General features: G+C 35.4%; 5 protein-coding genes across 5 annotated transcripts; all 5 read right to left on the minus strand.

Moving 5' to 3' along the window:
- Nucleotides 1-622: 622 nt before the first annotated feature.
- Nucleotides 623-1,564, minus strand: LOC150052696 (olfactory receptor 8K3-like). Its single transcript, XM_090348783.1, has one exon. The coding sequence runs from the start codon at nucleotides 1,562-1,564 to the stop codon at nucleotides 623-625; it is 942 nt and encodes a 313-aa protein (XP_090204909.1).
- Nucleotides 1,565-7,536: 5,972 nt separating this feature from the next.
- LOC150052697 (olfactory receptor 8K3-like) lies at nucleotides 7,537-8,478 on the minus strand. Its single transcript, XM_090348784.1, has one exon. It carries the CDS (start codon nucleotides 8,476-8,478, stop codon nucleotides 7,537-7,539), a length of 942 nt encoding a protein of 313 aa, XP_090204910.1.
- A 3,062-nt stretch (nucleotides 8,479-11,540) lies between these two features.
- LOC150052698 (olfactory receptor 8K3-like) lies at nucleotides 11,541-12,482 on the minus strand. The gene has a single exon (XM_090348785.1). The coding sequence runs from the start codon at nucleotides 12,480-12,482 to the stop codon at nucleotides 11,541-11,543; it is 942 nt and encodes a 313-aa protein (XP_090204911.1).
- A 4,472-nt stretch (nucleotides 12,483-16,954) lies between these two features.
- Nucleotides 16,955-17,908, minus strand: LOC150052699 (olfactory receptor 8K3-like). Its single transcript, XM_090349198.1, has one exon. The coding sequence runs from the start codon at nucleotides 17,906-17,908 to the stop codon at nucleotides 16,955-16,957; it is 954 nt and encodes a 317-aa protein (XP_090205324.1).
- Nucleotides 17,909-21,481: 3,573 nt separating this feature from the next.
- LOC150052700 (olfactory receptor 5T7-like) lies at nucleotides 21,482-22,417 on the minus strand. The gene has a single exon (XM_090348786.1). The coding sequence runs from the start codon at nucleotides 22,415-22,417 to the stop codon at nucleotides 21,482-21,484; it is 936 nt and encodes a 311-aa protein (XP_090204912.1).
- Nucleotides 22,418-27,241: the final 4,824 nt, after the last annotated feature.

Consider the following 27,241-nt stretch of genomic DNA (forward strand, 5'->3'; position numbering starts at 1 on the left):
ACGTCATAAAACTGTACGAAGTCTAAAACAACCTCTATGTATTCAATAAGGAAGCACATTTACAAAAATCCACATGAAACTGAAAAATTTGTTACACTGTCATAGAGTGCCAGGAGTAACATTGCAGTCCTGGGCTTGAGCTCAGGGCCTGAGCACTCTCCTTTGGCTTTCTCAAGGTTAGTGCTCTAGCATTAGAGCCACAGCACCACTTCTAGCTTTTCTCTATGTATATGGTACCAAGAAGTTGAACCCTGGTCTTTGTACATGCTAGGCAAGCACTTTACCACTAGGCCAAACTTCCGGCCTGCAGTCCTCTTTTAAACATAGCATTCTTTCTCAGTTCTTTATAGTGGGCAACTCTTCAACTGCTCTTGTGGTCTAAAGACACTCCATTACTTATACAAATATTTAAAGTTATTAAGTGTACATAGAGCTTAATACTTCTCTTCAAGGAAAGCAGTCCTTACTCATTCTTACAATAATGTAATATACTAGTAAAGGTTTGATTAGTACTAAGAACACTCTAGTATGTTGCTGCTACTTTGGCCTGCTTCCATACAGCAGGGAAACAGAGCAGAGTTCATTCAAGACAAATGCACAGGGCTCATACTAGATGTCACTTTCAAGGAAAGACATTGCCTACTTTTTTCCATGTCCTTTGTAAGGCACATTTTACATCTTTGTTCCTCAGGCTATAGATCAATGGATTCAACATTGGAATAATCAAGGTATAAAATATAGAGGGCAATTTATCAGTGTCAATGGAATGGCTGGATTTAGGCTGCACGTACATGAAAATCAATGTGCCATAAAAAACTGTAACTACTGTCAGATGGGAACCACAAGTGGAGAAAGCCTTGCGCCTGCCTTCTGCAGAGTTCATCTTGAGAATGGCTGTCAGGATGAGCAGGTAGGACACCAGGACGAACAGAAGAGAAGAAATCAAATCAAAAGCTGCAAACATCATAATGATCAATTCAACTTCATGAGTGTCCGAACAGATCAAAGACAACAAAGGGATGCAGTCACAGAAGAAATGATTGACGACATTATAGCCACAGAAGGATAAAGTGAAAATCTTTATGGTGACTAGAAGAGACATAAAGGTGCAGTAGAGATAAGGGACTGCCACCAGTACCCAACACACCCTTTGTGACATGATAACTGTGTAGAGCAGTGGGTTACAGATGGCCACATAGCGGTCATAGGACATGGCTGATAGAATAAAAAGTTCGCTACCAATGAATAAAAGAAAGAAACCTAATTGAGTAGCACAAAAGTTATAGGAGATTGTGTTTTGATCTACAACAAAATTGACCAACATTTTGGGTCCCACAGCGGTGGAATATCCAAGGTCCGTGAGAGCCAGGTGTCTGAGGAGAAAGTACATGGGGGTCTGGAGCCTGGAGTCCACCGTGGTGAGAATGACCATGCCCAAGTTGCCCACCATGGAGACCCCATAGATGAGGAGGAAGAGCGTGAACAGGGGAGCCTGCAGCTCAGGACGATCCGTGATGCCCATCAGAATGAATTCTCTCACCACTGTGAGGTTGTGTGTCTCCATCCTGGTTTCTGAGATGAGCTATTCTGAATAGAAACCTCACCATAGTCAACAGCGTCACAGTAGTATCTCCAGAAACTTTTACATATGTAAAAATTATTGTAAGTGAAATAAATTCAAACTTTTCACCATAGAATCTGAAAATAATTACAGGTTGGCAAGTATAAATGTAATTAAAAGTAGAGATAGAATAGGATATTTTGTTATTTAAGGTGGCTTTACTTATATAAGCACATCATTCCATATCTATTCTGCACTTTATTTTTTAGTTGAATTGCTAATAATATCAAATAGTAGTGACATCACTTACACAGTTAAACATCTTGCCATCCCCAAGTGTATCTATACCAATAACTTTCTCAAGGCTACACAATCCTGTTAAATAAATGCACATAGACCAATTGATTGATGATTGCTGGAGAGATGATTGATAAGCTGAAAGACAAATGATAGAAGATAAGAAGATCTACATAGATGATAGACTGATGATTGCTAAATGAAAGATAAATGATTGGTAGATGATAGATCTACAGTAACAGATACACTGATACAGATATATGCCAGAGAAAGGAGAAATGGTTTAAACACTCTAAATATTCTGATGCTAAGTAATTGTTGATTATCCATGGAAATGGGTATGCACAAAGGTGATTTGAGGATGGAGGATAGTTGGGGTTGAGTCCAGGGCTGTGTATGTGCTTGGTAAGCACTGCACTTCTGAGTTGTATCACATGGATGATTATTGAATCCTTTCCTCTGTTTCAAATTATTTCAAGTAATTGTTATACTCATTATATGAATAACTTCAACAGATTGTTACATTACTGAATATTATTAAATATTATCACATAATAAACATTCCAATCTCAGATTTTCTAATAAATTTAACAAAAATGCATCTAAAGACCTTACTGAAAACATAAATCTACAAATCCCTTACAATTATAGGCGTGGTAGCTGAAAGTGCTAAGATATGAACAGATGCTGTACAAATACTAGTTCTGACAAATAATTCATCTGAAAATCCATTTCCATGTACCAAACAAAAACCATCCTTTTAGAACTGTTTAGGAAGGTGAAGAATATTTGTATTTAGTGTATCTAGTGGTTTGGGTTTGGAAGATCAAATCCTGGGATCAAATGATGGGCTGGGCACATGCTTGACAGGCATTCTGAGTTGTATCACATGCTTTTGTCTTAATAGGTGTCTGGGCCTGGCTTTGAACTCACTCTGTGGCCAAGGCCTTGGGGAAAATCACAAACCCTGCATCCTCTTCCTACTTTGATATCTTTGCATTTGATGTGGTAACCATAACCTACCTTGAAGAGCTTTCTTTTAAAAGGTGTATGTACATTCTCTTGCCCAGAGACTGCACTTCTTGGACAGAGCTAAAATACTAAACAGATAAAGAATTGTGTGAGAATGTTTAAAGGGGTAATAGTATTCAAAAGATATTCATAACCTGCTTTGTTGAATTGCAAGTCCTTTGCATATATACTTTGTGATAATAACATATTTTAAAACAAGAATTACAGTGTTCATATGAAATATTTCCAATTGTCTGCTTCATTCCACCTCATCTCCAATTCTATAATAAAAAATTTAAAAATCATTGCCTATTTTTTACTACTTATGAACTATTTAAAATTTTGTTATAAATGCAAGTTATATTACATCAATCTGCCATCAAAGATAATTCTCTGTCTAGATTGGCATATTCACCATAACTGAAATATACTTACTTAACATTATGTGTCCAATGTAAGTTATTTTGATTGAGAACCGAGGAGACTGTGACAAAATCTGAACAAATCAAGACAGATAATTAACATTGGTTTGAGTGATTGAAATCATTGAATTTTCTTCTGATAAAAGGATGCTATGTTTTTTGAGAGAATAAAGTTTTTAAATTCATAATGCATTTTATTATGGTGTAAGATACATAAAATCATCATTACTCTCCATCACACCATACAGAGAAATGTCAATAATGAATCCAGGGATACTTGGACATATTTTAGAGTCTCCTGTTGACTACACCACGTGGAATTCTTTCATATATCCTATACACAACAGATGGCACAAATGTGATCAAGTACAACAAAAAGTAAAGCTAAATATTTATAATAACTCATGCATTAACAACCATTATACAGAAGCAGGTGAACAGAAACTTCAGATTAGATGACTATTACTGGCATGCAAAACTAAGAACACCAATTTTTGTAAGAGAAAATATATAAATAATGTTAAAAATTGTTGTAACAGAGACAAAATCATCTGCAAGTAAATATCATTGTTATATATGTGCACTATTATACTATATTTATAGGTGATTACATATAAATTACATTGAACTCACTTAAATTGAATAAGGAACACTGCAAATTATGATTCTTTTTTTCTTTTATTTTTCTGTGATCATGAAATACTAATGAATATATAGGTAAGAAATTATCAATAATCATGTAATGCAAAGAAAGATGAAAGTATTTTCTACCAGCAATTTTGTGGGTTGAACTGATCTTTACTAAATGCTTTATTTTTTAAAGGTATACTCTAGAAGAAATTAGATTCCACTGTAAAATGATCATTTTGCCATCATCACAAAATTAACACTGAAAAGAACAAAGCTTTCAGTTAAGTAGAAGCTTCCTTTTTCCCTTTTCAATATCAAGAGATAAGAATGAATTTCTATTGTGCATCCACTTATAGTATGAATGAATGAATGAAAAAGCCACAAAAATGCATGAATTCTCTGTATACCTAAATTTTTCGAAGCATGTGGAAATGAGAGTGAATTAAATTCCTTTCATTTATTTCTCTCAAAATACAAAGATACTTTGTTTCCTCTTTGATTATGTTTGACATGTTATATATAAAATTTAAAAATTAAATGTTCTCTATGCACAAAAATGATGTAGTGTTTCAAAGATGCCTATGTTTATTTACTCAATTTGGGAAAAATGTTTGAAGATTACTATAAAACAGAAGAGGGAGACGTTGTACAACAACCCATGCATTATGATAAAATAGGAATCAGTTACCTGTAATGAAACCTTTATTTTGATTCTCCAATGTGATTCTTAAGTATCTGATATTTCAGGACAATTTATATTATACTTTTTTAACATTAGAGATTCCCAGAGGAAGTGACAAGTAATAGTGTTTATTAACTCAACAGCAGTAGCAGTGTAATGCTTAATGAAATGCCTGGAGGTTGTGCACTAATTCTCAAGGACAATTTCTATTAACTTGGTGAATTTATTAATTTAGTATAGGAACCAGCAAAGCAGTTGAGGTTTTGATTTTAAAATACTGATATTCAGATTTCTAAGTCAGTCAGGTAGAGGTATAAATAGCCTAGTTATGAAAATCAACTGCTTACAAAGGACAACATTCTGAGTTCCAACTCCAGTTCTTCCATAATAAAGATAAATATAAAAGGAAGTAGATTCAAATAACTAGAAGCAGAAAAGGAAATAGAAAAAGCATAGAAGCAAGCTTAAACATCCATTCAGAAGATGAATGGGTAAATAGAATGGCTAAATATAAATAATGGAACATTATTCAGGTTTCAAAATGATATCCTAGACTATGGAATTGCATGGTATTCTTGACAAGCACTGGAAAATGTTGGGCTAGATTAACTAGATCAGTCAAACAAGGACAAATATTATTATCATGATATTACTGTCCTAGAATCAAATGGATATTGAAGTTATGTATACAAAAATTAGAGATTGAGTAGAATGAGAAGTTATTCTAATAAATAGATGCAGTGTCTATATACAAATAAATGAATTCCAGCATCCTGTCACAAGACATTGTACCTATAGAACATGGTAAAATTTTCCATATTTGAAATATTAGAAGGGGAGGTTTAATATTAAGCACAATAATTGTGTCTTTGATATATTTTGTGTCTGTATGTGTGCACAATCAAATTGCTTGCTCAACTGGTCCTCTACCACTTTAGTCATTGCTCTGGCCCACTCTGTGGCTAGTTATTTGGAGAAGGACTCTTCTGCATAGGCTCTCTTTGAACAATGATTCTACAGATTTGAGCAACTGCATTCACTTAGTCAAATGAAATAGTTTTTTCTCACTCGACTGGCTACACAGCACATTTGATTTTGTAATGATGCAAGGGGATATCTAAGTTTTTTCACAACATACAAAGAATTTCACAAATGCTAACCAATAAACATTAGATAAAAGGAGTAAATAAAAGAGGAATATATCAAGAAGATATAATATTTATAAACACTCAAGTCATACTATATATCCTAGAAATATTTCCTGGTTCAAACCATGACACTGTCTGTGTTTCCAACAAGTTGAATTGTGAAGTTGATACAAATAACAAATGGTAATAAAAAATTACTATGTTGTAGGCTCAATGGTTTCCCTTGTCTAACATAATCAGTAGAAACCTTGGGCTCTCCTAGCAGAGATTCACAATAGAACAAAATCTAGATAAATAAGGCCATATAGTATGACCCTAAATGTAAGGATCTCCAGGATAAGGAAACAAAAGCCATATAATGAGTGATTGTTGTCCTTAAGGTACTATGATATCTCTCATCTCTTTTACTGTCCCTTGGTTATCTCATATTGTTACAATGTTTCACCTTATTATCTGATATATTTTATATATGCTTAATTGGTTATTTGAAATAGGAGAGGATGGGGGGAAGTCAAGTTGTGTGGGGGGAGGGAGTGAGGGAAATGGGGACCATGACATGAGAAAGGGTATCAATATTTGTGAAGTAATATACCTTCTATCTGGTGAATATAATGTAACCTTTCTATTAATTACAATAAAAATAGATGAAAAATTACTATGTTGTCATAAGGTACAAAAATGTGAGGACATTCAGAAGAAGAAAGAAGAACAGGTGGAAATGGGGAAAATAACATGAGAAAGGGTATCATTGTGTGAGAAGTAATGCACCTATTATCTGGATAATATAACTGTAACCCTTCTATGCATTATCGCAACAATAAAAAATAACATATTTTTCTTAAAAAGGAAAGAAGAGTGACAAAATATTATTTCCATGCAACAAAATCTACTGTGACTTTTTGAACAATATTTCAATTCATTTTTGGTGGTTTCAATTTATCACACAAAAATAAATTTTACTCCAACATTTGCATACCACTCATCATTTTATTACCTATTTCCTCTCTGCTGATCCATTTGCTTGTCCAAAATTGTCCCTAGTCCACTATCTTGTCTACATTCCACTATATTTTTAAGAATATAAAACTGAGACATTTAAACAAGGATTGTTAATTTAATTAGAAAAGTACAGTAAAGAATACAAAATAAGAAGCACTGGGGAAAGACAATAAATTCCTGGAAGCTTTCCTCTCAGAAGTGAATAAACTCACCTTATGTTCTATATTTGTACACGCATAGGCACTTGATTAGAAAAGTTAAGATGCTGCACAGAAGCTATATGTTTCTGAGTAGCACACTACTTTGAGCTCATATAAAGGTGAGGATGCAGGTGAGAAAGGAGGGGGATTGCAATAGAAACTAAGACATCAGCAGCTTTTCAAGGACTGGTTTTGTTAAATCCTTGTGGCACATGTACTAGAATCATATCCCTATCAAGTATGATTTTACTGCAAACACTAAAAACATGGGAAGCCTAAAATAGTAAGATCATCATTACTCAGACAATATCTACAGAAACATAGATGACTACTGAGAGTTTACTGTACTAACCAATAATCTTAAAGCCAGCATCTAACTTCTCTCCACACCTTTACTATATACCACAGAAAAATCTTCAGTTATTTGACAGTAATTCATTTCTGCACCTCAAGGAAATACTCAGAACATTTATTCCCTGACTACTACTACTATCAAGAAGGCTAATCTTGGAAATATATTTTTGAAGAATAACACAAATTATGAGAGCTAATTCTGGTTTTACTGGACTCCTATTTTATGTGAGCTTTAAGAAATCAAATTGCATAACTTTTTCCATGTTCTTTGTAGGGCAGATTTAACATCTTTGTTCCTGAGGCTATAGATCAAAGGATTCAGCATGGGGATGACCAGGGTGTAAAAGGTGGAAGCCACTTTATCAGTGTCAAAGGAGTGACTGGACTTGGGCTGCACATACATAAATATCAAGGTTCCATAGAAGACTATGACCACGGTCAGATGAGAACCACAGGTGGAGAATGCCTTGCGTTTGCCCTCAGCAGATTTCATTCTTAGAATGGCTCTGAGGATGAGCAGGTAGGATACAAGGACTATCAGGAGAGATGAAAGTAAGTTAAGAGCCGCTAAGATTAAAATGATTGCTTCAATCTCATGAGTATTTGAGCAGATTAATGGAAGCAAGGGCATACTGTCACAGAAGAAGTGGTTGATGACGTTGTGGCCACAGAAGGACAAAGTGAATATTTTCGTGGTGACAAGCAAAGAAACAAATGTACTATAGAGGTAAGGGGTAGCCACCAGCACCTGACATATCCTTGGAGACATGACAACAGTGTAGAGAAGTGGGTTACATATGGCTACATAACGGTCATAGGACATGGCGGAAAGAATGAAGAGTTCACAGGCAATGAACACTAGAAAGAATGCTAGCTGTGAGGCACACAAATTATAGGATATTCTGTTTTGATCTACAAGAAAATTTGCTAACAGTTTGGGTCCCACAACTGTAGAATAACCGAGATCTGTAATAGCCAGGTGTCTGAGAAAAAAGTACATCGGAGTCTGAAGCCTGGAATCCAGCTTGGTGACAATAACCATGCCCAGGTTGCCCACTGTAGAGTTTAGGTAGATGATGAGGAAGAGTACAAACAATGGTGCCTGCAGCTCAGGCCGATCCGTGACGCCCATCAAGATGAATTCAGTCACCACTGTGAGATTGTCTCTCTCCATGCAGGATTATTAGAAAACCTGTTTTGAGGAAGCACAAGAGCAAAGCAAACAGATTTCAACATTTTTCATATGACACGTTACCTGTATAATACTAGAGCAATTGAGCTTTTTGCTTTCACTTTTCAAGAGGTGACAATGACCCTCCCCCTTATAGCTTTGTTTATATACACATACGCAAAGTCCTTGGGCTTATTTTTCTCAAGGTTAGAGCCACAGCAACTTGCGGCTTTTTTCTGTGTGTGTGGTACTGAGAAAATTGAATCCAGGTCTGCGTGCATGCTAGGCAAGCACTCTTACCACTAGGCCAAACTCCCCGCCCACATCTTTTCCTTTTTGATTGTTCTTTTTTTACTTTTGTCTTCAGCTGATCATTACATGTCTGTGGATTTTTTATATGCATGCAAGTAAATGCGTACAGAAATACATTTTTTTTCTGCCAAGTCCTGGGGGAGTGAACTCAAGGCCTGAACATTGTCCTTGGATACATTTTGCTCAAGATTAGCCCTCTGCCACTTGAGCCACAGTGCCAGTTCCAGCTTTTTCTCTGTGTGTGATACCAAGGAATGAAACCCAGGCTTCATACATGTTAGGCAAGCACTCAAACTGCTAGACAATGCTCCTGCCCAGAACTATTTATTTTTGGAAGGGGAATATCTCTCATTCCAGGCTGCAGAACTAGGGATACTTCTGTCTTACCCTTCCCAGGTCTAAAGTATGGAACAAAATTTGTCTTGAAGATTACCTAGTATTTTCTAAACATTTAATCACAATTTGGAAGAGACATCTTATTACATCCTGAAAGCCTGAAGTAATAGAAATCACAGAAAATGAATCTTAAATGTTTACTTACATGAAATGGCCAAACCAGAACCAATGCAGGCATGGAATAAGATACAATTAACCTAGGAGACCCATTGAAACTTTACTACCTGCAACGACATGTCTCTAGATCAGTTCTCTTATTTATTTTTTGACATAGATTTTTGAGAGCAATTTATGGACTTTTTCCCCAGAAAAACTCCCCAATGAGTTGCCAAGCAATTTATTGTTATCCTAAAAAATATTTCAATGCTTAATGAAATGCCTGGAGAATGACCACTAATTGTCAGAGACAATTTATATTCACCTGTGGCTTTGTTAACTGATTGTATGAGCACACCGTCCAACTTCTGTGGTTTATAATTGAAAGGATTTCAGATTTTTAGAAGGAAGGCTCATCTGTAGTATAATTTGAAATGATCGAGATTTCATAAGAACTTAATTGTCCATTCAAGAATGAATGGAAAAATAAAACATAGTAGGTATAATCGACCACATTAAAACAATATCTTACAATGTTGAATGAAATGAATTAAAATGGAAGTCATGATACTAAATAAAATAGTCACATAAAGAAAAAAATAAAAGGGCACAAATCGACTTTCCAGAAGTATAAGACATAGTCAAATCTATATAATGTGAAAGTAGACTGCCAAGATCTGGGAAGTAGTTGAAATAAGGAACTGCTAAAAATATTTATGGCATTTCAATTGTTTAAAAAGTTATTAATACCCTTCATTTGTAAGGAGTCTGCTGAGAAGTATGACATAATGCTGAAAAATGTTTAAGAGTATGTTTACTTGAAATGATCTTTAAAGAGTTACTCATAGGTATTTCAATTTACTGTCAGTTTTGGAGTACATGCATGCATCTTGACCCATGGCTCCTCTTCCATCATTTTCTCCCCTCTTCCCAACCCCACCCATCCAGTCAAGTTAATCTGATTCCATTCAGAAGAGGGAGAGACAACAGTGATAATATTGTATTTACATATGTCAAATTGGAAAATTCAGGGTTGGGAAATCTTGTTTTGGGTGATTTATTTTAAATGCATTTACTATCTTCCTGATGGAACCATGTCAGTACCATGCCTGTGGAAGTCAGCAATGAATGCTACATTCTGAACCCAACACCCAGCCTGGAGCAGGGACCAAGGACTGTGTTATCCCTGCTGTTTGTTGCCAAAGTACACTCATGACCCATTAATTCACACAACTCGAGCTCTTCTGGGGGAAAAGACACAGTTAGACTCATGAGAGTGCACACGTTTATTTTCTCCAATTTAGACACTCAGTTCTATGAATAGAATGGATACTAAACAAAATCTATAAACTACAATATGAGCAAAATGTATGTATGTATCTACATATATATACATACTATAGATGTGTATATACTTATATATGCATATATACTATACATATATGACTATATATAATCATATAGAAACAAACTACAACTTTTAGCAAGAATTACGTATTTAGAGATTTGACAAAAGCAGGAATACAAACACATTTTAAAAAAGTATCTAAACCAACCAATAAAACAAATAAAATGCAAAACCCTGGAAACATCTGTAGCAAATGCTAACTGATATGCTACTTTCATTCACCTAATGACTGAATTGAGCAAAACTTGATAATGCACTGAAACCTCACAATGCTGATTAGCCACATGAGTAGAGGCTCTTGGCTTCATAAAGTGAAAACACCTATGAGCCACAGGAAGGACGGTAAGATCCCAAGCTTGAACAGGAGCTCTTGAATACTTTAATAGGACTGATTTATTTTCCCATCATGATGCACTGGACTTCTTTTCCCGCAATGAAGATTAATTTTTTCAGCTTACAAAAATGCATGAAGCTGCACATAGACATGTATATGATAAACCTGGGGGCTAGACAGCTTTTTTACTGTCTCTGAAAACATCATTATATTATTAACTCCTCTTTGATACCAACTATTTATCATACCCAACAGCACTAATGATCTTTACACTTAGACCCTTTTTTTTTGTAATTTACTTGCTCAATTATTGTATCATTGTTTCCTCTGAATGAAGGCAAATAGCTTCCTGTTTTGTTCACATAGTCATTCATGGCGTTTTGTACTTTGACTAGGAAAATGAAGGTGAATCATTACATATGGGTTGAATTTTTCTTTTTTATCTGTGGTGCTCTACAGTCTAATAAACCAAGTATACCTCCCTTCCTGATTTGTGGGCCTTTATCTAAAGTATATCCTTTAAGAAAAAAATTTGCATATAGATTCCCTTGTCCTTTGTAGGGAATATTTTACATCTTTGTTCCTCAAACTATATATCAAGGGATTTAACATTGGAATGATCAAGGTATAAAATACAGAAGACACTTTATCAGTATCAATGGAATGACTAGATTCAGGCTGCACATACATAAATATCAAAGTCCCATAGAAGACAATGACCACAGTCAGGTGGGACCCGCACGTAGAGAAAGCCTTGCGCCTTCCCTCAGCAGAATTCATCTTCAGAATGGCTATAAGAATGAGCAGGTAGGACACAAGGACGATGAGAAGGGAGATAAGCAAATCAAAAGCTGCAAATATCATGATTATAAATTCAATTCCCTTAGTATTTGAGCAGAGCAAAGATATTAAGGGAATACAATCACAGAAGAAATGGTTAATAACATTATAGCCACAGAAGGACAGAGTGAAGATCTTTATGGTGACTAGAAGAGACACAAATGTGCAGTAGAGATAGGGAATTGCCACCAGGACCCAACACACCCTTTGTGACATGATAACGGTGTAGAGCAGGGGGTTACAGATGGCCACGTAGCGGTCATAGGACATGGCAGATAGGATAAACAGTTCGCTACCAATAAACACCAGAAAGAATGCTAGCTGTGTAGCGCAAAGACAATAGGAGATTGTATTTTGCTCTGCAACAAAATTGACCAACATTTTGGGTCCCACAGCTGTAGAATAGCCAAGATCAGTGAGAGCCAAATGTCTTAGGAAGAAGTACATTGGAGTCTGTAGCCTGGAGTCCACATTGGTAAGGATGATGATTCCCAAGTTGCCCACCACAGAGACCATATAGATGGTGAGAAACAATACAAACAAGGGAGCCTGAAGCTCAGGACGATCTGTGATGCCCATGAGGATGAATTCACTCAACACTGTGAGGTTATGTGTCTCCATCCTGCATTCACAGAAAACCTGTATGGAATAAAGGCATTGTCACAGTGAATTGGTTTCAGATATTTTCACCTGCAGAAATTTCCTATGGAATTCTATTTTAATCAGATACATCCAAAGTTATCAGAACTGACAATGTGAGAACAAATGTACCTTTTGAATATCTGCCTCTATAGGCATAGAGAATGATATCAATGCAGTGATTCTAAACTAAGGTAACTTTACTCATATTATTGAAAGCAAAGTGATGTTTTTGTTTTTCACTGCAGTTTAATGGTCACAGACCTATGAAAATGCCCAGCACCCTCTTAGAAAACATTCAGGAAAGATATCAACTTCCAAGATTGAGATATCCAGCTAGATAAAGACAGGCAAATTTATGGATATATGCAGATATATAGGTGTACAAACAAAAATACTCAAGCTTTTGTTACTTTTCTATTACATAACTGGATAATCACCATTATAATTATGTTATGTAGGTTTCCTGTTCATCATTCATACACCTTCAACAACTTGGTGGTATATGTCAGATTTATTTAATATAATTGTATAATAAATACGCAAATCCAACAATCTTTAAGGGAAAAATTTAAGTAAATAATTTTAAGGAAAATTTCCTAAAGTTTAATTCCTTAAGATGGTAAAATTCCTAAAGTTGATGCAATTTTATTCATACCTGTATGAATAAAAATGTACATATCTAATTTGTTTCAATGGAATTTATGTTTATATGAAGAAACAAACTGTAGGTATATATGCAGATACAGTTTATGTTATGCATGAATTTAAAGACTATATACTTACTTTTTATTTATGTGCATGCTGATCCTGGCACTTGAACTCTGATCCTGTGTGCTATCCTTAAGTTTTTTGCTCAAAATAAAAATCTATCACTGAAGCTATATCCCCATGTCTGGCTTTTTGGTGAATTTTTTCATTGACTTTCCTTTTGAGGCTGGCTTCAGTCCCTAATACTTTAATCTCAAGCTCCTCAGTAGCTAGGATTATCACTACCTGGATGAGTCACTTGGATAGGCGTACACATTTTCTTGTGATGAATAATTTGTTTGTAATTTCATATGTATAACAAACATATCAATGTTGGCAAAGATAAAGGATGATTCAATCATTCAGTGTTTATAGTATCTGGAAGTAATTTTTAGGGTGTATGCTCACATTTATTTATTTTGGTTTGTGTTTGCTAGTAGTGACAAAAAAATACCTAAAAGAAGCTTTGTTGACATATGTACACACACATTCTTCTACATGTGACTCCATTTTCAGTTCTAAGTGGAAGATCAGGCAAAGACATATAAAATTCTATTCATCAGAAACAATGCTATGCTCTCAATCTTACAGTGTCCCCACACCCAAGACTACAATCACACAATCAATATGGTATTGTTATATATCACAAATTCCATCCTGAATAAGTATTTAATACATTTTAGTAAGTACTGTAGTTTGAATTTATTTTAAATAGTATTCTCCTTGCTCATGCTCCTTGGTTTTAATTGGAATACAGCAAAATCAGAGGCCCTCTAACAAGTGAAAATTGGTTTAAAAAAATTCCTTTAACAAAGAGATACTAACTAGACCTTGGTGGCTCATACTTGTAATTCTAGCTACCTGAAAGCTGAGATCTGAGGATTAAGGTTTGAAAACACACCAGGTAGGAAAGTCTGTGAGAGTCTTATCTTTACTTAACCACCAAAAAGCTGGAAGTGGAGAATGGCATAACTGGTAGAGTGGTAGCTTGTGCAAAGCTGTTCAGAGACAATGCCTGGGCTCTGAATTCAAGACTAGGACTGGCCACCAACAAAAAAAGAGGGGAGAAGATCCTGATTTGAAAGAGAAAAGATGGATGATTTTTATAATACATGGAATAATCCTAAATTGTACAAAGCATTTAGTATGACACACAATAGCAACCAGTTACCACGGCACATAAAATAAACAGAAGACACTGGGAAGGACAGATCTGAGAATCACAGTGTGAAGTCATCTCTATCAGGAAAGTCTGTGACACTCTTCTCTCCAATTAACCAGAAAAAGGCTGGAGTATAGCTGTGGCTCAAGTGGTATAGGGCAGTCTTGAATGAAAAGCAAGACAAATGAGAACACATGGCCCTGAGTTCTAACCATAGTATTAACACCAACAGAACAGGAGCAAAAAAAAGAGGAGGGGACTAAAAAATATAGCACACATGGTAAATTAGTACCAGTATTTCTGTAAGGTAAAGAAAGGTGAAGGTGCTTCCTATCACCATTTGTGTGATTTAATGGAAATAAGAAAATTGCTTTTCTACTTTAATACAATCATTGAATATCTGTTATTTACTTTTGTACTCTAGAAAATTTAGATTCTACCACAAAAAAAGCAAAATAAAAACATTTAACCATCATTCTAAAGTTGGCACTTACAAAAATGATTTTTCACTATCTAAATAAATGAGAAATGGAAATGTTTTTGCTTTATTAAACACCAGGAATTAATCTCACAAACATTTATTTTCAAAACTTGTTAGAGTCATGAAAATGGCTCTGATATTCTGCTTAGTTAGTGTATAGATATTAGGAACCAAATTTCTCCTGTTTGAATTAGGGCTTCTAATCACTTATCCATATTCCTTTAACTTCACTCATTTTACCTTTCAGATATTAAAGTCATATGAATAATTTCTATGCACAAAACCCAATTAGTACTTTAAAGGTATTCATAAGATCTTAGTCTGTCTACTGAGGAGAAAATATTTGAAAAATAATGAGGTAAAAAGAGAGAGATTCAACAACTAGTCATGCCTTAAGATACTGAGTGTAAACTTCTGTTCTTCTTACCTGTAATAGGAACTGTTGATTCTCCCATGCATTTCCTTCATTACTTAAGAACAATTTATGATTTTCTTTTAACTTTAGAGACACTCCCTGAGGGATAGCCAAGCAATTTCTTGAATATCCCTAATGCATTTTAATACTATCTAAACTGCCTGGAGAGTCCAGTAATTGTCAAGGTCAACTGGTATGAAACTTTTATTTTATTCCTCCTTTTGTACTGCATTCACACTGTTTACAATTTTTTGCATGTGACCATTTCTTAGATTTCATTTTGGAATTATCAACTTTTGATTATCAGCTTTATGATTTTGTGTTATGATGTGCTGTTTCTACATCACTATAAAACAGAACTACATGTATCATTAATACAAGAAATCCAAGGAATCGCTGCTGTGAACTTTTTGTACATATATTTTCTCTCATTTCCTATGGAGTTTGAGATTTTTACTTTAGCTCCACATATGTATGTGTATTGTGGTTCAAAAAGAGAGAGCACTAGCCTTGAGCTTTTCCTCTTAAAGCTAGTGCTCTATCCCTTTGAGCCACAATGAAATTGTCTCTTTTGAATATTTCTGATTATAACTCTTCGTTCAGACTGGATTTTAGCCAATTCAATTTGATTTCAAATAAATTTATTTAGAATATTTTTTCACCTTTAATATGGCTATGTCTTTTCCAGGGACATGTTTCTCACAAGGAGAAAATTTCTAGATATTGCTTTTTGAATACATGCTGGTAATCTACACTATTTTACTGACAAGTTTGGGCTATTTACAGTTATGAATATTATTGAATGGAATATTATAATCTGGTAGTTTCCTGGGAATATTTCTTTCTGGTTGAATCAGGTCATGTTTGTTCATTTCTGTCTCTGCTATTCACCTTAGAGATAGGCTCCTTCACTGAATTGATATTGCTTGAGATTTTAATTTTTGTCCATATATTTTTCTCATGATATTTGATGTTTGGATTTGTTGATGCTTGACATATAACACTATATTCTCATTAAATTTACAACATAAGTCAAACCACAGCATTATCTGTGTTTAGTTCTTCTTATTTGAGTAGCCAAATCAATGTTACCATACACAAATCTTAATCTTATTAAAAAAGATTGGAGTGCTGACACATGAAGAAAATAGGAGGAAAGTCAGCCACACAATGATAAATCAACAACTCAGCTTGATTATAGATATTTTATGCATTTTATTAACATATCTCAATTAAAAAATTAAATGTAAATACTATACCTCCTAAAGGGAGAAACAAATACACAAACAAAGGCATCACTGGAAAGTTTGCTATAAAGGAACTATCATAAGAGCATACTAACTCACTATCAGTATCTATAACCATTCCATATTTCCAGTCCTCTACATGTCACGTTAGTCTGCATTGTATATCTATTTCAATGTATTCAAATATTTTCTGAATTATTATTGTACTACAGTTTACTTGCAAGAATGGAAGATTCAGTAACACTTTTACTCTAGATGTATGTATCATATTTTAATGTTTATCTGCTACCAATAAGGTGAAGTGGGAAATATACATTAACCTCATTCATGTTCCAAAAATGTTCTAAAGCCAAAGCCACGGAAAATTCACATTTAACTCTGACTGATAAGATTCATATCTCATGCAAGCTTTAGGGAACAAATGTTATGTATCTTTCTCCAAGTCCTCTGGAGGGCATATTTTACGTCCTTGTTCCTCAAGCTATAGATCAGTGGATTTAACATAGGGATGACCATGGTGTAAAAGACAGATGCCAGTTTATCAGTATCAAAGGAATGGCTGGATTTGGGTTGCACATACATAAATATCAAAGTCCCATAGAAAACTGTGACGACGATGAGGTGGGATGCACAGGTGGAGAAAGCCTTGCGCCTGCCCTCAGCAGACTTCATCCTCAGAATGGCCACAAGAATCAGAAGATAAGACACCAGGACAACCAGAAGAGATGAAAGTAGATTAAAAGCTGCTAAGATTAGAATGATCAGTTCAATTTCCTGAGTATTAGAGCAGATCAAAGATAACAACGGAAGGCTGTCACAGTAGAAATGACTGATAATGTTGTAGCCACAGAAGGATAAAGTGAAAATCTTTGTGGTGACTAGAAGAGACACAAATGTGCAGTAGAGATAAGGGATTGCCACCAGAACCCAACATACCCTTTGTGACATGATGACTGCATAAAGAAGTGGCTTACAGATGGCCACATAGCGGTCATAAGACATGGCAGACAGAATAAATAGTTCACTGATGATAAACACAAGAAAGAAAGAGAGTTGCATGGCACACAGATAATAGGAGATGGTGTTTTTATCCACAACAAAGTTTACCAACATTTTGGGTCCCACAGCTGTAGAATAACCAAGATCGGTGAGAGCCAGGTGTCTGAGAAAAAAATACATTGGGGTTTTCAGTCTGGAGTCCACCGTGGTGAGAATAATCATGCCCAAGTTGCCCAATGTTGAACTTAAGTAGATGATGAGGAACATCAAAAAGAATGGCGCCTGCAGTTCAGGGCGTGCTGTGATTCCCATCAGAATGAACTCTTTCACCACTGAGAGATTATGTTTTTCCATTCAAATTTCTTAGAAAACCTGTTCTAGGAAGAGAGTAACAGAATCAGGACATTTCAAGCATGAGCGGCTGAATTCTTTCACCACTGAGAGATGGTGTTTTTTTTTTCCCAGCAAGATTTATTAAAAATAAACCTGTTCTGAAAAAACTGTAACAAAGTGAATACATTTCAAGCAGGACAGGCAAACCAATTATCTCAGTTTGTGAATTATACAATGTTGGAAAATAAACATAACTTTTCAAGTATAAAATAGAGTATAGGATGGTATAGAATTATTTTACTTGTTCTCAGGCAGAGTAATTTCACTCACAGAAGAATATTTTTCAATAAGTCTTCTATAGGTCTTCTGCCACAATGGATTATAAAAAGCCTAGCATCAGACAGTGGTCTTCATTTCTGCTGAGTAACATCCTGTATTACTAATATCAATGAGTAATATATTTGCAAAGAAATATATTGATAGATGTTTTAATATGTTTAATAAAATTGTATTTTATATTTAAAATTAATACTAAAATTAAATATAAGTTTAGTATAAAATTTGATACAAGTTTTTATTTATTTATTTATTTATTTATGTATTTATTTATTTATTTATTTGCCAGTCCTGGGCTTGAGCTCAGGGCCTGAGCACTGTCCTTGGACTTTCTCAAGGCTAGAGCTCTACCATTTGAGCCTCAGCACCACTTTTGGCTTTTTTCTATATGTGGTACCGAGGAATCGAGCCCAGGTCTCCATGCATGCTAGGCAAGCACTTTAACCACTAGGCCAAACTCCCGGCTCCAAGTTTATATTTATTTTATAGTGTATAAAATTCTACTGTTGTTCAAGCAACCATGCAGACAAAATACAATACCCTAAAGGTTCATGGCAAAGATCCAAAATGCTTCCTTCATTGCTGCCCTAAGAACTTCTTTCTTGAACAGCATATCATGCACAAAAACATGGGTGGCACAAAGCAAAATATGTGGAATATCTCAGCCTGACAAATACAATGTATAGCTTAGAGGTGAGAACGATATTGTTAATAAATAAAATTGTCCTATTGTCTAATGGTGTTTTACACATTTCACTGTAAAGCAGTGATTTCATTATTTTACACTGAAACATAAGGAATAAATCGTTTGTATATAATTTGTTTGCATAATCATTATTTTTATATTTTTCAAAAAATGACAATAATCTAATGTAATTAAATATCTTTAAACCATCAAAATTAAAGACCGACATTCAGCTTTCAAGTTCTGCCATTAAAAAAAAAACTACACATAAGCTGGGAGCTGGTGGCTCAGACCTGTAATGGTAGCTATGTAGAAAGATGAGACTGAGAATTACATTTAAAGCAAGGACAGAAATATCCTTGAGACTTGTATTTCCAATCACTCACCAAAAACCCAGGAGTAGAACTGTGGCTCAAGGCATGCAGCACTAGCTTTGAACAAAAAAGCTCAGAGAGAGAGCCCATACATTATTTTTTCTTGTGTTTGCTTCCAATAGACACTATATGGTTTTCTTTCCCAAGCACACACGTTTTTCCCAGATGCTTATTCATCTCAACATATTTAGAGATATTAACTGAAGATATGAATGAAGATATTAAATGGAGATATTAACTAATGTGAAGCAAAAAAGAGAGAGAGATGTCTTATAGCGTCTGAGGCATCATGGAACCCAGAGTAGGAGAAGGCCCAGATAGGTTCACTTACATTTAACAGCAAAGTCAGGGCAAATAAGATCATTGGATATATTTGATAGCACAAAGCACAACATGAAAAACTCCAGGTTTGTTAACTGCCATGAAAACTCTCAATGAATCCACTAGTCCTAAATACCACATGTTAAGGCCAATTCGTAATTTTCTTTTCACCATTTGTGACTCTCCCTTGAGGATACACTGAGCAATTTGTTCACTATCCCTAAAGCATTTGTGAGCTAAATGAAATTCCAGGAAATTATCTACTAATTGTCGAGGACAATACTTATTCATATGTCAATTTATTTATTTTTTATTTTAATTAGTTGTATATGCCATCTTTTGGATTTTGTCCAAAAGAATTTGTAATGAGATCTCAAAGACAGACAAAACCTTCTGGTACATTACAGCAAAATCCAAAAGAGCCAAGATGTCAGACCAGCCTAAATATTCACTCTTGATTAATACCTCACAGAAACATGAAAGTAATAGAATACTTGCCTAGCTTAAAAAGCAAAAGGTCTCAATGTGTGGTAATATGTATGAGCCTAGATAAAAAGATGTTAGATGAAATAGACCAGTTAGAAAATGACAACTGTATGATTCACACACTTACCTGAGTAGCAGAACATATTCAAACCGGGAATCAGGTAGTGCAGTGATGGTTGTAAGATCTCGGGATGGCAATACATACACATGGAAAGACATGAAATTATTTAGTTCCAGAAGTCTGCTGTAAAGAACTGTACATGAAAGTAAGGTTTTTATTATACCTTGAAGACTCCTCAGTGTGTAAATAAATCTAATATTCTTTACTGGAAATGTCAATATTTGTGAATATGTAAACAGTTCAAAACAATAAGTTGTATTGTTCCTTATCCTATATGAAAGTCCACATTTGCAACTGAAAACATAAGAGAAAGAATTCCCAGTATGTTCTACAGAATGAATGAATCTTGATAATGTTCTACTAACTCCAAGGAAATGAAAAAGACACCCAAAATGAGTGATGAAGGCAATCGCTTTGGAAGATCCAGAATCTGATAGCCATTTTTGTCTTACCTCCTAAATTATTCTTTTCTTTCATTGTTTAAAAATTCCATTGTAATTTTGGATAATGATGCCAGTTCTCTTTGTTCAGTGAGAAACTGAAGTAGGAATTAAAACAGAAGACCCTCCAAATAATTATCAAACCAGTGACATCTCCCAGGAGCATGTTTTTGTTTGTTTTTGTTTTTCCATTCTCTGTTTCCTCAGCTATGTGGACAGATTGCTGCATGGACCTGCAAGTGAAGCAGATTGCTTGGGACAGGCGTGGGAGCAATGACTCTGGGTAATTTGGGAAATTCTCTTGTGGGAGCACTAGTATTGGTTTGAGAGCACTTTTTTAAATTATTGCATGTACCTTAATCACATCAGTCAGAGAGAGAACGTGGCCATTATTCATAATTCTAAGTATAATAGATTATGAAGGTAAATGAAGAGTATAAGAACCTACATATACACACAGGTAGACATCATTCGTTTATCATGCTATTTCTTGGTGAAAGTTCCATTTGAAACCATCCTTCTGCCTTTACAACCCAGGAGCAGATGACTGACATCAGGCAATGGCATTAGCTTCTAGGAAACTTGTGTATTTCAAATGATGCTAACATTGGCATCCATAAATTATTATGTGAATATATGTATAAACATTTTATAACCCACATGTCCCAGACCATATTCTTCTATATTCAAAACAAAGCAGGAGCTAAGATAGGATATAACCTTTATTTTTAAAGTATTCAAGAAGATAAGAATAGTATTAAGTTCAGGCAAATATCATCATCCTATCCTCCTGTATGGACACATATAGTGCCATTTTCAACATTCCCAGTGTTATTTTGACAGGAACAAATATCTTCTAAATAACTTTTGCATTGCCTGCTTTACATCTTTATTCCTCAAACTGTATATTAGGGGATTCAACATGGGAATCATGATAGCATAAAATATTGAGACAATCATGTCATGCTCTAGGGCATAGTTAGAGCTGGGTCTCACATACATGAAAAGAATAGTGCCATAAAAAATAGACACTGCAGTCAGGTGAGAGCCACAGGTAGAAAAGACTTTGCGTTTCCCTTCTGCAGAACGCATCTTGAGGATAGCAGCCAGGATGAAGCCATAGGAAACCAGGACAATCAAAATGGTGACGAGCTCAATAGACCCCACGCAATAAAAGAGGAGAAGTTGATTTATTTGAGTGTCTGAACAAGAAATTGCCAAGAGAGCTGGAACATCACAAAAGATGTGACGAATTTCATTGGACCCACAGAAAGACAGTCTGAAAGTGGCCACAGTGTGTAACATGGCATGAGAAAAACCACCAGCATAAGAAGTGATAATGAGGGACACGTACACTCGGGGTGCCATGCTCACTGTGTAGAGAAGCGGGTTGTAGATGGCGACATAGCGATCATAAGCCATGGCGGCCAAGAGAAAACATTCTGTGGTCCCAAACATAATAGCAAGAAACATCTGTACTACACACCCAGAGACTGAAATGACCTTCTTCCTTAACATAAAGTCTACTAGCATATTTGGAGTGATGACAGAAGAGTAGCAGGCATCTACTGAAGACAGGACGCCCAGAAAATAGTACATGGGGCTGTGAAGTCGGGAATCGCCAATAACCAACACAATCAGTCCTAAATTTCCAAGGAGAGTGAAAAGGTAGATGGCGAGAAACAGGAAGACAAAGACAATCTGCAGTTCTGGGCTGTCTGTGAATCCCTTGAGTACAAAGAAGGTTATTTCAGTAACATTCTTCATGTTGGAATCTCATCAAACCACCTAGAAGAGAGAAATTCAAAGAAGCTAGTTAGATGACTAGGAAAGAATGAACAGCCCTGTTATGTGAAAGAACTTGGCTAGTGTCCATATTTGTGCATACGTATATATGCATATATACGTAATATTTTTGTCAGTCATTTCCCATCAACGCTGTAGCATTCAGGAGTGCTTTCCCCTGTATTTATGGCAGTCACTACTGATTGTAAGAGAAGAGATAAATTTGAGAGCAGGATTGGTCACTTGCTGTTATTAACTTACAAATCTGTTTGTTAATAGCCGAGTTGAATTAGCAATTTCATGTTTGTAGATGTAAACACAAAAACTAGCGGTTTACTAATAACCTTATTTCATTTCAACACATTACATCAGGGTAGAATTTGGAATAGAAGTAGAATTTAAGATCTTTCAAGAAATGTAGACGAATTTTCCTTATAACTTACTAACCTCTCCTTCAGTGAAAGAATTCAGGGACACTGCCTAGGCCCTGAGTTCAAGCACAAAAAGGGGAAAAGAAAGTATGATGAACTTAGTTTTACTTTGGACAATTATAGCTACTTGGGTTAAAGTTTCCTTAAGACTGCACTTTCTGAAAGACATTAAACCAATTACACTTAGTCTGACTCAGTTCATATAAGTATATCCCCAAAAGACCTGGAGTAATGGTTGGAAAAATATCAATTTTCTTGCCCACTGAATAATGTTGAATTTTTTACTTACACCAACATAAATTTAGTTCTGTAAATTCCACTTGCGTGCCATAGAAGCATTGGGAAATATCTCGAGCTCCATGATGAAATGCAAAGCGTGCAAAGATGACAGACTTCATAACATTTAACAAGCCTCTGTCACAGGAATGAACTTTTATGAATTTTATATGATTTCACCCAGTAACAACTCTTGCTGCAACTTAGCTAAAACCACCACATCATTCTGGATCTCACTCACAGTGTACAGCATGTTTTGCCTAAAAAACAAAACAAAACAACAACAACATACCTCTCAAATGACAATGGCTTTATTGGACAGCTCTTCTCTCCTCAGTCCTGTCTGACTGTACTTGAATGTATTAGTTCTCTAAAAACAGAAAAAAAGGTTATATAACTAAGATATTGTTTTTCAAATTTTTCTATATTAAATAAAGGTAAAGTATCATAAATTTTTGCATGAATCAAATATTTCCTTACCTTTCCTTACCTTCAACTGAGAGACTCATGGCTGCTAATTTCATGCATCAGTACAACAAAACCAATAGCTTTGAAGCAGTATTCTCACTTACATAAATATATATGAACTCAACAGCTTCTCTTTTTGTCTTCTTTCCATGAGGTTGTGATTTTAATTCCTACAAATACTTTCAAATATATGTGATTTAAACACTTAAGAGAGGTAAAAATGCATGTGTAATCAGCAGGTACCATGTACAATTCAAAATAACATAGTTGTTCTTCAACTGTTATTTTTCTTGTTTGGCCAAATATTCTTTAGGTTATCTGAAAACTTATCTTACCCAACAAATAGAAGATGCCAGCTTAGCCCTTGAATATTATTCATTCAGGCTGTTTATATATACTTCTTCAACTGTTGATAAATCTCAAAGGAGAGACTATCAAGGGAATATATACCAATTATCCCCTGGTTCTTAGCAGCAACATAATTTTATTTGTAATGAAAGTGTAAGTGCTATTGGAATAAGGTGCTTTCCCCTTCTTTATAAAGTGAACAATGTCATTGGCCTCTTTTAGTGAGTTTTTATTGTTGTTATTGTTCTTTTTGTTATTATTATTTTGTCTGTGGTGGAGCTTGAACTCAGAGCCTAGGTGCTGTCCCTGAAACTCTGAGTTCATGGCTAGTGCTCTGTCACTTTAAACCACAGTCCCACTTCTGATTTTCTGATATGAAATAAGAGTTTCACAGACTTTCTTGCCCAGACTGTGTTTGTTCCACTTTATATCTTTGGCTCCTTTGTCAAACACAAGTTGACTATAGTTATGTGGTTCTATTTCTAGATCTTCTATTCTGTTCCATTGATCTTCTGGTCTATTTTTATGCCAGTACCATGCTGTTTTTGTTATTAGTGCTCTATAGTAGAATTTGAAGTGTGGTATTGTAATACCTCCTGCATTGCTCTTTTTGCCTAGAATTGCTTTGGCTATTCTAGGTCGTTTCTTGTTCCATATGAATGTTTAGATTGTATCTTCTATTTCAGTAAAGAATGTCTTCGGGATTTTGTTAGGGATTGCATTGAATTTGTATACCAATTTTGGCAGTATAGCCATTTTCACTACGTTGGTTCTCCCTATCCATGAGCATGGGATGTCTTTCCATTTCCTAATGTTCTCTTTAATGAAGGTCATTCTTCATGATTTCTTCTAGGAAATTTTAACTTCTGTACTTAGATTGAAATCTTTATGTTGAGTTCATCTTCAAATAATGTGGGAGAGGAGGCCTAATTTATTTTTCACTAAAACAGTTTGCTCCACACTATTTTGGAGAGAACATCCTTTTCCTCTTCAGAATTCCCACTAGCTGTGTTCCTGTCAGATGCTCATTCAGGTGAGACGATCTCCAGGCTCTCTAATATGATCCATTGATTTCTAAGACTATGTGACACCTCTAGTTTTGTTCTCTCCCAAGATTGCTTTAGCTCTCAAGTGGGTATTTCTCTGTAATTATCCATGGATTTCATGAATTCTTTTCTCCTTCTGGGATCTTAGAATGATTGCCATGACTCTTAAGACCACTTTGTGCAATATAGAGACTTAAAAATATATATTAATACTACAATGCAGAAAACACATTACATCATTAACATGCCTGTTTCCAAGATATAAACAACCTAAAACATGTTAAAATTGTGGCCTTCTACATTGTCAATAGGAGACTCCAAACACTGTTACTATGGAAAACAGTATACAAGTTTAAATAGAAAAGTGTCATACCATGCAGCAAGCTGACATTTGATTATCTATTCAGATAATTGAGAGGAGGATCTCAGAGAGTTATTGGCACTTCTATATTCATTGTAGTATTTTTCAAAAAATTCAAATATGAAAAAGTTAATGTTCATTGACATATGAATGAGAAAAAGTGTTCTTCCATACAATAGAACCTTATTGAGAATTTAAAAAGAAGATCCAAGAAATACAACAAGAAGTTTTATTTGATGTGTATGTGTGTGTGTGTGTGTGTGTGTGTGTGTGTGTGTGTGTATGTGTTTCTCTTTTGGCCCTGTTTATTTATTTATTTGGTCATAGGGCTTGAACTCTGGTCTTGGAGCAGAACCTGTGCTCTTTAGCTCAGGGTTACCACCGTATCCTTTAGCCACAGCCCTACTTCCCTTCTTTTTTTTTTTTTTTTTGCCAATCCTGGGGTTTGAGCTCAGTGCCTGAGCACTGTCCTTCGGCTTTCTCAAGGCTAGTAATCTATCACTTAAGCCACAGCAGCATTTCCAGCTTTTTAGTTTTTTCTATGTATGCAGTACTGAGGAATCAAAACCCAGGTCTTCCTGCATGCTAGGCAACCATTCTACCGCTAGACCAAACTCCCGGCCTCCATGGCAGGCAAGGTGGCTTACAACTGTAATTCTAGCTACTCAGGAGGCTTGAGGTTCAAAGCCACCCCAGGCACTAAAGGCTCTAAAGACCATGAGACTCTTATTTCCAATTAACTACTAAAAAACGGGAAGTGGTGTTGTGTATCAAGGGGTAGGGTGGTAGCCTTGAGCTGAAAAGCTCAGGGACAACACCCAGGCCCAAAGTCAAGCTCCATGACCTACAAAGTGTATATATATATATATATATATATATATATATATATATATATATGCACATATATATATATATATGCTCTTTCTAGATATACAATACATAGGCTATGTATTATTACTTTTATCTACCCTGGCATTGGAAAACTGATATTCTGTGTGTGTGCAGAACTTTCCATAAACTTAACAAGATGGCATTGGGTTGTCTATTACTGCACCTCATTACAAATCTTTCCACATTCTTCTTGTGACATATTTTTAGTCTTACCAATCTATTTCATTTTGGAACAATTCTTTTTTAAAAAATATTTTTATTGTAATTAATAAAAGGGTTACATGATATTTGTCAGATAGAAGGTGCATTAATTCACATACATTGATACCCTTTCAAATGTCTTGGTCCCCATTACCTTCCCCCCACCCCCCATCTTGTTTTTTCCCCCTTCCCTATCCAATTTCATTGAATGGACCTCTAGGATATTGAAACAAAAGCCATATAATGAATGATTGTTGTCCTTAAGGTACTATGTTATCTCTCATCTCTTTTGCTGTCCCTTGGTTCTCTCATATTGTTACAGAATCTCACTTTGTTATCTGATATATTGGATATATTTGTATTTGGTTACTTGAAATTTTGGAACAATTCTTATTTTAGAACTACAAGTTATTGTCATAGACAGCCCTCCACTTCAGACTGGCTGGTGAGTGTGTGTGTGTGTGTGTGTGTGTGTGTGTGTGTGGTGTGTAAGCTGTCCAAGAGCTTTAACGCTGGATGTAGCTGTTTTCCTGAGCTTTTTTGCTCAAGCCTAGCCCACTACCACCGTATCACAGCTCTAATTCCATTTTTTGGTGGTCCCATGGCCTTTCCTGCCCAGGCTGGAGTCAAATCGTGATCTTCAACCACTATCCTCTATTCCTTACTCCAAAGAAGCTGAAATTTCAGGTATGTACCCATACACTCAGCCATAAATTTCTTTCTTCCTTTCTTTTTCAGATCTGCCCAACCAGGGAGAAGAGGACTCACACCACGGCAACTGTCC

This window comes from Megascapheus bottae, chromosome 16 (genome assembly GCF_031878675.1).
Source record: "Megascapheus bottae isolate mThoBot1 chromosome 16, mThoBot2.hap1, whole genome shotgun sequence".
NCBI classification, from domain to species: Eukaryota; Metazoa; Chordata; class Mammalia; order Rodentia; family Geomyidae; genus Megascapheus; species Megascapheus bottae.

What these genes read in the sequence shown, in the direction of transcription:
- LOC150052696 (XM_090348783.1), bottom strand. Translation starts at nt 1,564, where the DNA reads ATGGAGACACACAACCTCACAGTGGTGAGAGAATTCATTCTGATGGGC.
- LOC150052697 (XM_090348784.1), bottom strand. Translation starts at nt 8,478, where the DNA reads ATGGAGAGAGACAATCTCACAGTGGTGACTGAATTCATCTTGATGGGC.
- LOC150052698 (XM_090348785.1), bottom strand. Translation starts at nt 12,482, where the DNA reads ATGGAGACACATAACCTCACAGTGTTGAGTGAATTCATCCTCATGGGC.
- LOC150052699 (XM_090349198.1), bottom strand. Translation starts at nt 17,908, where the DNA reads ATGGAAAAACATAATCTCTCAGTGGTGAAAGAGTTCATTCTGATGGGA.
- LOC150052700 (XM_090348786.1), bottom strand. Translation starts at nt 22,417, where the DNA reads ATGAAGAATGTTACTGAAATAACCTTCTTTGTACTCAAGGGATTCACA.